General features: G+C 61.5%; 1 protein-coding gene across 1 annotated transcript in view; it reads right to left on the bottom strand.

Annotated features, from left to right (window-relative positions):
• The window catches only part of LOC117650827 (nephrin-like), a 221,227-nt gene that overhangs the window by 74,766 nt on the left and 129,867 nt on the right, over positions 1-16,594 (bottom strand). Inside the window, exon 4 of the mRNA XM_034394430.1 lies at positions 13,407-13,536. Within this exon, the coding sequence (XP_034250321.1) occupies positions 13,407-13,536 (130 nt within the window). The remainder of the gene's footprint in view (positions 1-13,406; positions 13,537-16,594) is intronic.

The following is a 16,594-nucleotide window of genomic DNA, read 5'->3' on the forward strand; positions in this document are numbered from 1 at the left end:
CTGCCAAGCCAGTCAACAGGTCAGCGACCCGCGGGCCCATGCGAAGGCCCCGCGGCTGCAGCAGTCCCCGAATCACGCCACGAGCGCCGATACGGCCGATACCCGCACCGCGCGGGGGCCGCACGCCACGAGGCCGATCCGGCGCGAGCGCGGCGAACGCGCGCCCCACAACCCTACAACGCACCACGCGGCGGCGGGCAGACGGCAGGCCAGGCACGCCAGGCACGCCAGGCACGCCAGGGACGCCAGGCAGAAGACACGCCAGCAGACGACACGAAAGCCCGAAGCACGGGCAGAGGCGGCGCCAAGCCGCCCAGGACGCGGCCAGGGGCGGGCCCAGGGCCGGAGGTGCGACGGTACGACCGCCGGGGGACCAACCAGGGCCCTGGAGGCACGGCGCGACAAATGAAATAATAAAGGCCGTCGAGTGTGTGTGTGTGTGTGTGTGTGTATGTGTGTGCACGCGCACGCGGTACAAGTTTAGTTTCGGAAGGCAAGCCTATACTGCCGGGCCGGCATATCCTGGGCCGCAGTACAGAACACGCGTAGCAGCCCCCTCCTGCACTCAGACACTCCGCCCTCCTCACACGCACATGCACGCGACTCACACACTCGCACACGAGGCGGGGATCCATTTCTTTTCCATTCGACACCCCCGCCGCCCCCGCGCGCGCCCTTTTCTTTTCTCTTCCCAGTCAATACTAATACGAAGGGAAAGAAATAAAGGAAAGAAGCAACAAGAATAATTCCCAGTGTTGGATTTCGTCCCAGCCTGCTCCGACACTGCTCCGGCACACATGTAGGCAAGCAGCCAGCAGCTCGACGCGCGCCGTCGGCAGTGTCGGCACAGGGGCAATAGCACGCACACACAACTAAAGTTTGTCTCGCGCGCCAGCGACAACTCGCGATACGGAAAATGCCTTCGTGTGTGTGTGAATGTCTCGGCGAGAGAGAGAGCGCGCGTTCGTGAGAGTGTGCGTGTGTGTGAGTGCGCGTGATAGCACGCAGCTGTGCCACGCACATACCCGCCTCGCCCCCATCTAATTGACAGCGGCCTGCAGGGAAAGTTCCAAGGAGCGCCACGGTGCAAACAGTGTAGTGCACCTCGCGCCACGCGGCGCCACGCGGCGCCACGCCGAATGGATGTCCGGAGCGCTGCAGTGCGGCCCGCGCCGTGTTCCGAGGCGTGTCAAAATAAGTCGTGCATCCGCCGTGCGCTACACTACATGAGGAAGAATGGTACTGCAGTCCACGGCAGCGCGGCCGGCCCGGCTGGGCGGGCTGGGCGGGCCATGCCATCCATTGTGATTTGGGGCTAGAGCCACCCCGGGAGTGGTCGGGACGCAACGGCCGGCCCGGGCTGGCTGAGGCCGGCCGCCCATCCTTGACCCCGATAGCGGCCATGCTCCTCCTCTACATGATCGCCGTGGCCACGTTATTCGCAGATACACGCGTTCCATCACCATCCTGCGAATAACTCAGCGCCATCTATCATCGTTTGTCGGCGATTACCCCGCGAGCCGCCCGAAGAAGGAGCCGCCGGACGACCGGCCGTGCTTTGCGGCGCCACGGCGTCTCGGCGCGGCACGGCGTGGCGTGGCAGGGCGTGGCACGGCACGCCACCTCAAGAGCCCCGTGTGAGCGATGACATGTGTCCCCCGGGACCGTCGGGCCGCCAGGGCCGCCAGGGCCGTGCCAGTGGCGGGGAGCTCCATATCCCAACCGAGCCACCGCCTACAGCACTACATGACCACTTCCCAATGGAACCGAACGCCGCGCGGCCATGTATACGGGATTCGAGTTTCAGTTTCAGTCACACATATGCATTTTAAAACGAACACCAACAGATGCAAAACAAACACACACGCACTGACACGCACACACATGCACATGCGAGTACACTGGCGGCACAACGCGTGCATAAATAATTAACGGGCGGTAGTTTATCACGAACGCAATCACTCACACCACGCTCGCTCCATAACGCAGTGTAACGCGGCTGAGGGTGGTTGAGGCTTGATTGAGAAGGGGGGGGGGCGCTTGGCAAGAGGGAGGGGGCGGATGAGGCTCTCCGAGGCGGGGGAGCAGGCGATAATATGTTCTCGTCACAATCTGGCTACTTCATGAATCAAGCCCCTCCCCCCTCCACTCGCGACCGCAAGCTCCACTCCCCTCGCTCCCCCACCCCTCCGCGCGCAGTTGACAAAATACGTGCTGTTCGGGGGGACTGCGTGATGCATGCGTGCGAGAGGGGAAACGCGACGGGGATCAAACGACTGTCAAGCGCGATCAAAAACCCCGCGTGGCTTGCGGGGCAGGAAGGCGCGACGCGCGCAGTGCTCTGCGGGAGTCCGCGACGAATGTGATGAATGTGGCTCGACGCGAACGCGCGAGGGAAGCAACGGACAACGCGTTCCGGGGGCAACCACCGTCCTGGCTTCGGATGCAGGGCTGCAGGCTGGAGGCAGCCCCCGTCCCGAGGCCGAGGCCCACTCCAACGGCGCCGGCCCGGCCGCCCCGGCCCCCCACTCATTCCGGGACAACAGCCCGCCGGCTGCAGCGGCAACGTTTTATTGCGAATCGGAGGCGGCACTCCGACTGGGCCGCTCCGCCGTTCGAATGGAGCGCCGAGCGGCGCGGCGCAGAGTGACGCGCTTAAAGCATTCGGCATTTCCTTTCGGCCCGCGCTGATGGGCATCACCCCGCCCGCCCGCCGCAGTCACAGTTTAGCACTGACGGCGACCCCGTCAACGCAGCGAACTGCCATTTTCAACGTCCAGAGGCCGGATAGGCTCGTGGTGGACGCGCTGCTGCAGTGCAGTGCGGTGACGCCCCTTTCGTCAACACACGTACGGTGTCGCTACGGGATGGCACACGGCGGACGCCGCGAGGCTATGCAGTCCCGCCGGCCAGGGCTGCGCCGCGGCACTGCCTACCCACCAGGCGCCATGGCCCCTGACGGAGGCGGGGTAGGCAGGCCCGCTGCTCACACCCGCCGGCCGCACTGCCCACCCAGCAGGCGCTATAGCCCCTTACAGTGGCGAGCAGGCCGTCCCGCGATGCAGCCCTGTCGGCGCGCGCTAGTGTGTGTGTGTGTGTGTGTGAGAGAGAGTGTGTGTGAGTGTGCGCGCGTGTCAAGGGGCAGCGGGCCGCCCCAAGGCGCTCGGCCTGCCCGGCCCACACGGCCCAACTGGACTTGGATTAGGCACGTTCCCCAATACTCCTAAAATGGAAATAGGGTAGTTTACGCGCCCGGCGCGGCCAGGCCGAGGCCAGGCCGAGGGCAGACCAAGGGGCCGGGCGGTCCGGCCACCGACATTCCGTCCCTGTTTGCCCCGCACACACGGACGCCCGGCCGGCGGCCCGGCCACACGACGCCGCGCCCAACGACTGCCAACCTCCAAAGTCAAGAAAAGGGGAGGGGGAGAAAAATTCAAACGCCGCCAGCAGCGCCGCCACCGCGCACTGGCCAAACAATTGCCGCCCACCCACCGCGGCGCTCCGTCTCCTGATCCAGCCATACTCCCGCGAATAAGGGACAGCTCCCTTAAAAAGAGGGAAGAAAAAAAATCGCCAGGCAAATACGCGGCGCTGACGAAAGGATAAGAAAATGAAAGACGTTGCATATCTCCAATGTTGGCGGAAACGAGATTGTTGAATCAGCGGGAAAGGGCTTTCCTTTTTTTTTCGGCCCCATTTTCCATCATGCCGGGCCGGACCCTGGACGGAGCCCTGGCCGGGACAGCTTGTTGAACGCCTCCGTGTCTCCTCGAACCATAACCATTGATTGTTTCTTTTTGTTTGCATACGTAATTACGCCGGGCCGGGCCGCCACTCTCGCTGATTGGCAGCCCTGACTTCATTGAATTAGTGGCGGGGGAGGGGGTGGAGGGTGGGGGCGCTGACCCGCGGGGACACTTGGGAAGTGTGTCAGCCCGGCGGCGCGCTAATCAGCGGGGGAAATAAGAGAGCGAGAGTCGCCGGTCGCATTCCGCCGCGTCGCTGGATGCGTCCAGGACGACTCCAGGATGACGTCCATGACGGCGGCTGCTGCACCTCGCTCACGTGCACCGCCATACCGGTTACGCGGCCGTATAAAAAGCGAGGTTGATGAGGGCGGGCGGGGCCGGGAGGGCAGGCGGCCGCGCCGACTTCTCAAATTATGAAAGTCCGTGAGCCACGCGTCGTAAAAGTTATCTCGCGAGGTAGGCGAGGTGGCGCCGGTTCCGCCAACGGCCTTTCTTTGCCGTGTTAATGGTGGCGTGGAAGTGCGCGAGCCGGGCGGCCAAGGCGGGCCAGGCGGGCCAGGCGCAAGTGAATGCGTGTTTACCCGGCTTGTCGTGTACGTGCGCGACCGCGTTTATTGTCAAATAGGCGCCGGGGCTCGGGCAGCTCAGGCCGAAAGTCGTTCATCTAAGGTCGTTTTCCGAGCGGCCCGGCGCGCAGCAAGGGAAGGGAGACGAAATGGAGGTAAAACAACAACAAAAAACGGGCGGTCCGGCGAACTTTTTAACGGGTACTAGTGCCACGCCTAGCGCAGCGTGATTAGCATTTTTGTTTGGTTTACCTGCGGGAAAACACTTTTCGCCCCCCACCCCCTCTCCCTAGATTTACGGTGTTTTATACCAAAACTTTTTTCCCTCATCGAAAAAAGGAGCGAAAATGCAAACAAAACGGGGCCGGCCATAAGTGTGAGGAGAGTAGGCGGACGGGCAGAGTTTGTCGACGGCGGCATACAGGTCCGACATTAAGGGCCTAAGTCGGCAGCAGTTTTAATCTAAACAAACGGCGCCCCGCGGACGCGTGGCGCGGCGTGGCGCGGCAGTCCGCGACACTGGAACAAGGGGCCGCTGCACCAACGACCACACTGTCCACTCTGGCCACACACAGCAGCCTAACAAGCCGGGGGCCGCCCTGTCCAGCACCCCGGCCCCGGGATGGCCCTCGAGCCCCCACGGCCCCAAGGCCCCAAAGGCCCCCGCGCGCAGGGAAACAATTTTTGCCTAAGAGCAGTACTCCACTCGGCTGCCGCGCTGCCGCACCTTGCGCGACCCCGACACCGAAAAGCCCCAGCCGCCCCGGCCGCCCCGAAGGCACCGCAAGCCCTGTTCCGTTACGACTGCTCCGTATGCAAAATAGAAGCAGCCGCCGCGTCCCGCAAGGATAGAAGTTAGCGCCAGACAAATAGGGAGGGAGAGTCGTTCGGGCGGAGCGCAGGGACGGCAGCTCGCTGGCCCTTCAGGCCTTCGGGCCTTCGGGCCGCCCCATCACCCGTTCAGAGTGTCCATGAACGCCGCATTATTATCATAACAAGAATTAATTCCTGAAGTCGTTTCCGGCAGCCGGAACCGGGAGAGCAGGGAGGGCACGGAGAGCCCGGCTGGAGAATGTGTCCCCGCCGTATGAGGGCCAAAGTTGCCGCGATGCCGTTTTATGGTAATACCGCCGTTTTGTCGGAGCCTGCCTCCGCCGGCCTCCACCCGCGGCCCGCTGCACGCGCCTTGTTGTTTTGCAGCGCGCCTCTCCGGAGAGGGGGGTCCGGGAGTCGAACCCGGGGCCGGCGTGCAGCTCCGTGCCGCGCACGTCATCGACTCATCCGCACGTTTCTCTCGCCCGTTCCGCGACCTAGGTGCCGGCCTGCAGCGGCCGCCCCATCGCGCCGCCGGCCCGTCGGCTCATCATGGTTGTCATTACCCCAAAAAACGCAATCGCCACGTCCCGGCCATCGCCATCACGGTGTCCACCTTCCCGGCGTGACGGGCCATCAAGGCAGTCTCTTCCTTTTTCCCCGAGCCTCACCTCACCGCGCTGGAAACAGCTCCAAAAAGGGACCAAAAGAGAAACAGCAACAAAACTAATCAAGTTGATAAACCCTCTCCTTTTTCGTCGTTTTTGCTTAAAAGTGGCCCAGGCGTCGCTCTAGTGTTACGCTCCAGATTCGGCGAATGAGGCAAAAAGGGCGGCGTTCTTTAAATCTGGGCGCGCCACTCCCACGCACGCCGCACGCACACCGCAAAAACAGAACAATGCATCGCCGGCATTAATTTAGGCAAAAACTAATCCGAGCGTCCCCACACGTCCCGGCCCGGCCCAGCGTCCACTGCGCGCCGCCACGCCTGGAGGCCACGCCCAGCAGCCGACCCTCGCATTAGTAACAGAACCTCCTGCCGTCGACACCTACAAGCCGGCAGTGTCCCCGCACAGCCCAGCCCCGCGTCCATGGCAGCGCGGTAAAACACGGCACCGCGTGCTGCTCTGAAGCGATGCCGCGGCGAGGCCTTTGACGCCCGTCGACCGGAACGGCGCGGCCTCGACTCAAACGGCGAGGATGGCACGGCACTTTGCTGCAGCGCGAGTCGCGGTGACTCGCGCCGCAAAGCCCGGCCGCGCTCCGCTGCGCAGGTCGTCCGGGGCCAGAGGCGGCATGGAGGCTGAGCCGGGTGCTTGTCAACAAGGGCCTTTCCCTCCAGCCCGCCGGTCGCAGTGCACGCCCGGCCCGCAAAAACCGGCTTCACTTGCACGGAGGCGTCACAGGGCCGTCCGCGCAAAACCTCACCGTGGCCGCCGTGCCGCGCCGAGCCGCGCTCAAACGGCTTCCGGGTCCGGGCTGCGTCCGGGAGGCCTGCACGCGGACACGGCTCCGTCCCGTCGCCCGCCGCCTCCAACGCGACCCGGGCCGGCCAGCAAAACCCTCGGCATACAGTGTGACGGCGACCGGGTTGTCCACTGCCGCCGCCACGCCACGAGGAAACGCGGGCAACGCGGGGCGGGAAGGGAGTCGCCTCAATACGGTGCCGGGCCCCGGCAGTCGATCGTTTTCCACGAAACCGCGCAAGACGCGCAGAACTCAGCGGAAATACCGAAACTTCCGCGCGGGTTGGGCCTGGCGGCCTGGCTCACGTTTCCGAGCCGAGGTGGAAGGAAAAAAGGCGGCGGGCCGCGAGCGGCTGCAGGGGGCGTCCCCGTGCGGCCCCACCGCCGAGGCCCCGCAGCCCCGCGGCCCGACCTGGACCGCCAGCTTCATTCTCACCTCGACCGCCGCGGCCGAGCGCGAGCAGCACAGCGCTATCGCGGAATGTTAATAAGCAGCCAGATAAAGGGAGAACAAGGCGGAGACCGCACAGCGCAAAACTTGTTCCTTCACACACACACACACACACAAAATTCACCGGCGCATACCTTGAAAGCATACCTCTTGCGGCTGGCCACAACGAGGAAATCGTGGCCACGTGCCGTAGTCGAGCGAGACAGTCGAGAAAGGTTCATGGTGTGTGGTCAATAATTTACCTGAGCCGTCAGAAGCGGAGCTTCCCTTCAGAATTACCGTGACGGATTACAGAAGATCCTGACGTCCTGACGGGGACTGTGGAGATCCCGTACTTTTTCCGTATCCAAACATTTTCTGTGCTAAACTAAATGGATTTTGTTTTGCAGTGCATGACGAGGAAAAAGGGGGTTATCCGGCTGTAGATTGCAATCCGCCACTTTATTGCATGCAGCTGCGCTAAGCCCTCATTTCTCCCGACTGCGCACGGCGCGCGCTCCGCCGCCTCATCTCGCAAAATTTGAGCAGCCGCGAACACAAGCCGGAAAGGGAGACGGCCGCAGAGGGATCACGGCAGCGTGAGCCCCGTCCCGGCGGTCCGCGGTCGCAGCAGCAGGCGGACACAACACTGTGTGGAGCTCCCGGTTCAAACGGGACTAGAGTCGAACTCGTACTAGTGGACTATCCTAAGCGAAGAATGCATTGGCACCATCGCGTTCCGTTTGAGTCCAATTTGAGGGCTCTAGAGGTCGAGCCGTGTCCAAAGTCGCGTCCGCCTGGCCCTGGCCTCTGACCCACTGCGCGTCCCCGACGCCCCACTGATTCCAGAGTAGCAGCCCTCCCAGGCGGCCGGCCCGGCTGACAATTCCTGCTGTTTACGGGCGGCGTCCCCTGTTTCTCCTGTTTGCCGTGGCCCCGTTTCTTTGCGTCTTTAGGGGTCTCCTTAGGACGGGATCCCTTCGACGGGGCCGCCCTGATCCACACGGCCACCGGCAAGCCAGGCAAGCCAGGTGAGGTGGCAGCTGCTGCCTCGGTCCGGGTCGCCGCCGGGAGAGACACATCATTTGGGGTTGCCGGCGAGGGCGAGGGGCGAGGCCAAGGCGAGGCCAAGGCGAGGCAGCGCACAGGGCGCGCAGGGACCTGCAGGGACCTGCCGCCAGGACTCGTGGGGCGCACAGCGCACTTTCACACGAACGACCTCCACGGTCGGCCTGCCCTAGGGCCAGTGCGAGGGCCAGCGCGAGGGCCAGCCCAAGGGCCAGCCAGCCCAAAGGCCAGCCCGGCGATATCTTCGCCACATTAAACATTGGCCAAGTTGACTTTCTCCGCTTGCACGGGCCTCCCTCCACCGGGTCCCGGCAGGGCTTGGCAGGGCCCGCCAGGGGGATGCTGATGAACCTCGCCCGTCCGTTTCCCGGGCCTTTCTTTGCTAATGAGATTAAAGCGGGGCAAAGACGGGCCCGGCGACGCGGCGGTCGCAAAGGGGCGGCCCGGAAAAAGGAGAGCAGGGCACCGCCGAGGGCACCGCCGAAACGTTCCAGTTCGACGCATATTGTCCCGCTGCAGTGCCGCTGCCTCCCCTTCATTTCGGTCCCTCACTCTGCGGCCCGGCCGCCAGGCCGACAGGATCTGGATCACGACGGACGCCCCGGGGCGTCTTCACTACACCTGCGTGTCCTCTGGCGATGGCGCCGCCCTTCACACTACAGTGAGCCTGCCCAGTGGAGCCCGCCTTGCCCACTGGCTGCGTGATGCGGGCTGCTGCGTGGCACCCGCCCTTGACCCGAGCTGCCGGGCTGCCGGGGCTGGCGGGAGCACCAATTGGCCCGTGGCGAGGCCCCGCCCCGCCGGCCCGGGGAGCCGGGCCCTACCTCACACCGATATGGAAATGGAGGCCTTGCGCACATCTTGGGCCGCGGCAAGGGTCCGGGACCGGGAACCACCGGGAAGCCGTCAAGGGGCCGAGCCCTGTATTCCTCAAACAGACCTCGACTCGGAGGAGCCGCATGCGTGGCCGGCCATGGTACCGCCTGCCGACAAGGGTTCTAAAAAAGCGTCAAAAATAAATTTTAGAAAACAACCCACAGAAAACGTTTTGTTTTTTAAAGGAAAAATATTTTTTGCTAAAAATTATTTTTATAAACGGTTTGCGTGAACTTAGGTGTGCATTATGTCAGATTTGAGTCAAAATTTATGAATGTTATTCCGTCATACTGACAATACAAAAACATAATATTCAACGTTTTTTTTTTCAATGTACAAATGAATGGATACATTTTAACTGTTTCAAACTGATATTGATGAGAATTTATCGGTAAACGGCCTCCCAACCAAGTGACACAAGCTGAATTCAGCTTTTTAAAAAGCCTACATAGACACAAAAATGGTCCAAAAAGATAAAAGGGCATATTTTGCCACATTTTTCCGGGAAAATCGCAGAAGTAAAAAGCCGGAAAAAAATCCCAGCGAGGCTGAATTCTGGGGGATACTATAAGGCTACTTCGTGCCTAAAAAACGGTTTGCTCTCATATTTTTCGTGGTGTTTTTTTAAGCTGTTAGAACCCAACACTGCCGACGAGGAAGTTCGGTTCCATCTGGGGCCCGATTCGAGGATTTCCGGGAACACCGAACAAAGGCTGTTTGTTTACCTGGAGTAGCGGCCTCTGTGCCGCCCACGAGGAAGGGCGATACCCACCAGCCGGACGGCCGGGACCCCAGACGGACGGCGCTTGACCCACTTGTGCGCTTGCGCGCGTCGTGACGAATTTTGCCTCTCGCTCGGCCGGCACATGTTACACCCCGATCGACCGGCGCCTTCTTCGGGGCTGTAATATGCGAAAGGCGGGCCGCGAACAGGGTGTTAAGTGGCGCCCCTCCCCCTTCCCCTGCCCCTGCCCTACCTCCGGGCCAACCGCCCCCTGCCGCAGACATTCGCACGCAGAATACGTAAGCAGACTCCTCGCTAGCAGTTGCCCAATTTGTATGGCCTTTTCCAGGCGAGAGGGAGCACGAGGTGGCACCGCAGAGGGGGGGACCCTCGTCAAAATCTTTTCCCCTTCCAGATGTTTTTTCCCTCCTTTTTCGCATGTTGCCCCCGGGCAGTTAACGTACGGTTCGATGGGAAGGGAGGGGCGGCGCGGAGGAAGAAGCCAGGGCCTCAAAACGGAAGTCGCGCGCCCACCTGCGCGGCCCGGATCGCCGGACCCAGGGAAGAACAAAGTCGGCCGCGCAGACAAGCACACCAGCAAGTGGGCCTAACACGGTTTGCATTCATTGGCTCGCCCTGAAGCACGCGGCAAGGCACGGGCCGAGCCGGGCCGGAGCAGCGCGCAGCGCGCCAGGTGGGGCAGTCACATTGAGCACTTACCTCATCAACAAAAAGGATTCCAACCCAACACATAGGGGGTAGCCCTCGCAAAGCCGATTTCTTTGCACTCAAGCGCTCTCCTTGACGACCGCGAGCTTCAAGCGTGGCAGACCTCGTGGCGGAGCAGCCAGCACGTGAAAGATTTTCCGCCGGGCGCGTCCATTACTTCCCCCTCCAAATTAGCGCGCGAAAACGGCGCACGCGAGTTTGAATCATCACCTGCGAGTTGGCTGCCACTCCGGAGCCGATCCCGCCGCGCCGTGGCGCCGCCGCGCCGAGCGTCTCCAAGTTTGCCCTCGCGAGACGGCGCCGAGCCGTGCCGCGCCGCGCCGTGCGGCGGCGACGTTAATTGAACAACTTCCGCGAGCTGCTACACGCAGCAAATGAAGATGTAGGTCGCGGCGAGGCGGGGAAAAAAGGAGCGCCAAGCACGCTGCGGCGAGGGAACAGGGGAACGGCGCCGCGGCGGCCCTAGGGGCGGCCCGCGCGCTGGTCATCGCGAGCCTCTCGTCAGCAGCACAGCAAAGCGCTCGCCGGCCAAATCTCAGAATATTAGATATTAAAATAATTTACGGGCGCGCTACACAGCGACACGAAACAATCTCGCGCAAGGCTTGCGCGGCCCCGCGCGCCGGATTTATGGCGCTGTCTGGCTAGCCTCGTGCGGGGCAGCCACCCCCGGCTAGCCTCGCGCGGGGCAGCCACCCCCGGCTGGCATCACGCGGGGCGCCTCGGCGTAATCACTTGGTGGCGCGTCCCGTAGTAACACTGACCCGGGCCGGCGGCCCTACAGTGTCGGGCGGCGTCTTGACCGCCACGCTGCGACCTCTTCCGATCAAATATCTTTGTCTCGTAAATAACGACGGGCTGATGATATTACCCCCGACCTTCCCCTGTGCCGGCCAAAGCCCCATCGGCCTCGCTCTATGGCTTTTCTGTCGCAATCCATCCTGCCGCCACAATGGGGCGTTCATACGCGGCGTGCCGGCCGGGGCGGGGCGTGCCGGGCCAGGGCGGGGCATGCCAGGGCGGGGCGGCGCGCTGCTCGTCCTCGACAAGCCCCCCACGGTTTTGCCAGCCCGGCCGCCAAAGCCGCCAGGGCCGCCAGGCCCGCCACCTGCGCTGTCAGCGTCACGCGCAAGGAGACAAACTTGGACGTGCAATTACAACGGACGGGAAAATGACACTCTGCCTCACTCTGCATCGATCACGGCGCCGCGGCAGTTTGACGGAGAGGCGACAAAGTTGCAGTGCAGTGGGGGGACGCTCGGCGATCAGCAGGCATTCATTTGGCGCCCGAGTGCGAGGGAGAAAGACGGGGAAATCGGCCTTCAGGTGCACCGAGTGCAGCCATTGTTCGGCAAATGGCCCATTAGAAGTGAGCAGCTCATCTCGGCGCCGCGGCGAGCCTCGCCAATTGAATGCCAATCGCGACACATTTGCATCGGCCGGCCGTTAGAGAAGGACGGCATGAGTTATAATTGCCCAGGGCGGGCCGCCCCAAGTTAAGGGCCAGAAAGGAAAAAGAATGTGGAAAACCGGCTCGAGAGCCACAGCATCGTCCGACGGGCACTGTGGCAGCGGGGCACCGCGCTCCGCACCGCGCTCCGGGCCGCATGCATGGATGTTAGGTCCCGTTTGCGTATGCAGATGATGCCACTGAGTTGGACGGTCGCATCGCACACGTTTGGCATGGCGGCAGCGCAGCGCGCGACGCGACGTGATCGCAAGGTAGCATTCGTTTTCTTGTTTCATGATGCGGATGTCAATTTTGAGCTCAGCAACCCCGAAAAACGAAAGGACTTGGGACGAAATGTTCATCGAAATCCGCCCTACCCTAATTAGAACCGGGGTCGGGGGTAAGAATATGGGTTCAAATTTCGTCATCAGCACTTTCGAAACATGAGGACACGATAAAACGGGGAGGAACTTCGTTCATGGAGTGACCTATCTTTTGCCCTTTCTTTTGCCGTTTGGCGTTTTTTGGTTTCAGCCGATTCAGAGAAAAGGGTGAATTTTGGCGTGTGGCGAGCCAAGGACATGGTCTGATGACCCTGTCGCAGCTGGATCGGCCGAACCGTTTAGGAGAAGAAGTGCTGCTGACACACTGGCACACATTAAGACAGACAGGAGGACAAAAGTTTTTGACCCCGCTCGAGTGACTGGCTTTGCTATCGCTCGGCCTATAACGCCTCTTCAGCGCTGGAAGTTTGTCGAAAACCCAAACTTCGCTTCACTCATGAGCTGCAGTAAAGCAACCATTGTTCAAATAATTATTTTTCACTCAATTATGCGCGCGCGTCGAACAAAAGCACAAAAAAATCAATGAAACAGGAAACTTGGCACGGATCCTCAACTTCCAGCGGTACGAGCCCGGCTATTTTTAAGCGCGTATTGTATTCGACTCGCAAAGGGCCGCCCGCTCCACTCCTCGCAGGTGTGCTTTGCCACTTGCCAGCAGGCGGAAGGGGGTCTGTGAGGGCGGCCCGGGGTTGGCAAAGGGGGTGGCGAGGCGCGGCAGTGGCAGGCGAGCAGGGGGCTTCCCCTACTTATGTTTCCTCGATGCGCCACTCAGGAGAATCCCCGTGCCAAAAGTTTGCCGAGTTTTAACGGCGCGAGAAGGCACGCACGCACGGCGTTCCATTGCCGAAGGCTTCTCGCTTCGCCTTTGTTTTCGCCCCGCCTGACTCCGCCTTGGAAGCGGTTTTCGATCGGCTCGTTCCGGCCGTTTCGGCAGTCGCTCAAGACGAGCGCCAGGGCGGAGCCTGGCGTAAACCTTTCACCCTATCGGGTTGCACGGACCACAAGGGCAGCAGGGGATGGAACCGGATCCAAAGTGGTCAGCGCTGTCAACAAGTGTCGGACCGCGATCCGCAGATGGATCGATGGCCAGAGTAATTGTCAAAGAGAAGGGAGCGCTTGTTACGGGGAAACCTGATCGGGCCGGGAGCCGATCCGGGCTGGGCGGGCTGAGAGTTTCAAACAAAAGCTTACCTGTAGATGGGCGTGAGGTCGTCCTTGTACCACACCACCAGGAACACGCTGTCGCCGGGCTCCTCGGGGGTGATGTCGCACGGCAGCAGCGCCTGCCCCTTGAGCAGCGCGTGCAGCTCCTGCGTGCCGCCTGCAAAGCCAATAAAAAGATTAATGGATGTCGTCTGTTCTGTGTTTGTCCCCCTTCCCCACACAAGCGCGTCTAGGTCAGGGCAGCTCCGCCATGCTCCGCCATGCGGCCCACATTCTCCAGAAGCCACATAAATCCGCGGCCGCGGGGTCACGGAGAGGCGGCCAACATTCTTCGGCTGCTGCCGTCGGGGCCCGGGGAAATGCATGCACCAGGCCTCGACGCGAGTGAGGTGGCCTTCCAGGGCCCCAATCATTCGTCATTGCAGTGGGACAGCAATCACGACCGGGATCGAAGCAACCGATGGCCTGTTCCCACGAAATGCACCAAGCATGTGCTCAGCCACGACGCGCATACACACGGCGCATTAAAGATTTCACATGCTCCTCTTTTTCTGTTAGTTTTACTTAGCTTTTAGGAACCAAGTAGCAAAATTTATATTTCATCTATAAATTCACCTTCTTATTGCGACTCCGTATTTGTCGGAATTCAAACCGCCCGATGCGGTCATGCAGGAGTGGACTGAGCATTGCGTCCCAGGCGGGCCGCCTTCCGCATGCGGATGACTCATGTGACAGGAATCAAGCAGAAGGCCTCGGCGCAGCGCGTGCCCCGCCCAATTGACCCCTCAACGAATCTCAAGAATTAAGCCTCCCACGCCGCACGGCGCAGTGCGGCGCAGCGAACCATGTGTCTTGTTCGTAACTCGATCCACGTCAGCAGTCCCTCCTCCCCGCCACAATCGTCTCTTTTTTTATCTTCCTTTCGGGAGCCCTTGTCCGTCGAGTCGTGTAATGAGCCAAATCATCAGCAGACCCACTTTCGGAACAGGAAACTTTGCGGCACAATAACGATAACACCGCTTTAACAAGGTCTCGTTTCGGCCGACAGATACGAACAACTTTGGAGAGACCCTTCGGAGTCGGTCCGACTCGTGATCCGTCGCTCCTCCGGTCGAGACGGCCTCTCGATAACGATACGGCTGGGCCCCGTCCGTCCCAGCCAGTCGCAGGCTGCACCGCCTGGAAGGCGTCATGCTCGAGCCCGCCGTTCCCTTGCCCGGTCTAGGTCCATTTATATCTTGCGTACCTAACAAAAATTATCAACCATAGTCTAAAGTATCGTGGCAGCAGCATGAAAGAAAGGTGGTCTGTCATCTCATCGCAGCAGCCAGCTGCTTTTTCAGCTGTCAGCCTGGTAACCAAGTTCCGTCTCATCCGGGACAGCGAACCTTGCAAACGAAGACCGGCGAAACCGATCTTGACAAGACAGCGGCCAGAAGGCGAGTAAACGCGGAACTGTCAATGCGAAAATGTGTTTGATATTGGATTCACAGCGATTCACAGCAAAGGAATACCGACCTCGCATAAACGTGTCCACAGTTCCGTTTTGACTGGCCCCAGCCCACTGCGATGAGGAGGAACAAGTCTGCTTGCCGCGTGTTTTGTCGCGACTCCCCGCGGCGCGCCGCCACACCGCGCCCCGCCGGCCATGGGGTCAAGAGGCGCGCAGTAAATTTGGGCGTCCGCCGCGACCAGGTCCAGCACGCCGAGTCCGAACTTCTTTCGGCGCCCAGTCCCTTCCGGGCGTTTCGAAGGAGTGCGAGAGGGACAGGACGGCTCTTTGGAAACGTTGGCGGCAGATTGATGGCGCGGTGACGCGGCCCCCTCCGGTCCGCTGGGCTGCGGTCGTCGGCCGTGGGGGCCGCCAGTCCCGCGACGAGCCGGCCGAGGAGAGCGGCCAGGCGGCCCGGGGCTCGCATGCCACATCAAAAGCACGCGCACCGGCCTGACAGCCATTACCGCCTCCACCAGCACCACCACCAGCAGCACCAGCAGCAGCACCAGCACCGGCATCGGCCGGCCGGAGGCGCCGCCCCGGTGCGGCCATCCGGGCGCGTGAAAAATAGGGCGCGAGGCGCGCGAAGCCGCCGCCTGCCAGCTCGGCCGGCCCGGCCGCCCGGCCGCCTGCCGCTGGCGGGGCCATTATTGGCCTCGGAAAATAAAGGGAAGGTGCGGCGGCAGTACGGCAGGGAAGGCCCTTGCTGCCATGGCGCTGGCAGGCCTGGCCGGGCTGGCAGCCTCTGCGGCGGCAGCCGCGCTAATCCGTTCCCCGCCGTGAAATTAATTATCACATCAGAGGAGCATGATTACGGCACAGCTTGTCGCTTTCCAGTGACTGGCACACACACACACACACACACACACACACACACACACACACACACGCGCGCGCGCCAGCGCGACAGAGACACTGAGATGAGAGACAGTGACACATATTGCGCCCGGATCCACCTGAGCTCTGATTTCTGGATCTTAATTAGAAATGCAGCAGCGCGTCCACGGTGCATCCGTGAGAGCTGGTTTGCTAATCAGATCACCTAGATCAGCCATTGGAAGGCGCCACTAACAAGCGCGGCGAGGAAGATGAAGACGAGCTGCGCGGCCAGGGATAAACCGGGGAGGCAGGCGCGGCAGGCCCGGCCGTGCGCGCCGCGCTAATCTAGAGCCGCCCGGTTGCTCCCGGTTGGAACCCTCATGCCCCGCCCCTCTCGGCGCCTTCTTCCCCAAACTTTAATTGCATTATCGGTTCCGCAAAAAGGGGAGCAAAATCGCCGCCACTGGGCCATGTAAGCCAGCGGCCGACGCCCGATACACCGACCGCCGGGACCACTTGAGGCCATTCCGCCGGCATTAAGTCTAATGGATTTCGCGCAGAAGGTATAAAGTGACGAACTTTGGCATGCATCTCGCCTCGCTACGCAAGTTGGACTTTCCCCGCCGAGACCATCCGGCTAGTCGTTTGTGAAGTATGCGTGGGGGGAGGGCCAACTACCGCCGCGCCGCTCCGCCGTGCTTCGCTCCGGCGAACACCGCGCGCCGTTTCGTCATCACGTCGAGACGATTATTCATCCACTCACAACACCGGTGCGTTAAAAAATATAACAGGAATGAATAAAAAATACTGGCCACGTCCGTCAATACGCGGAACAGGCTGAGTGGTACAAGCACATGCTCTCGCAATCTGTCGAGCGAAAACTCGTTTGTCCCTGTTCGAG

Source organism: Thrips palmi, unplaced genomic scaffold (assembly GCF_012932325.1).
Source record: "Thrips palmi isolate BJ-2018 unplaced genomic scaffold, TpBJ-2018v1 HiC_scaffold_5, whole genome shotgun sequence".
In the NCBI taxonomy this organism is placed as follows: domain Eukaryota; kingdom Metazoa; phylum Arthropoda; class Insecta; order Thysanoptera; family Thripidae; genus Thrips; species Thrips palmi.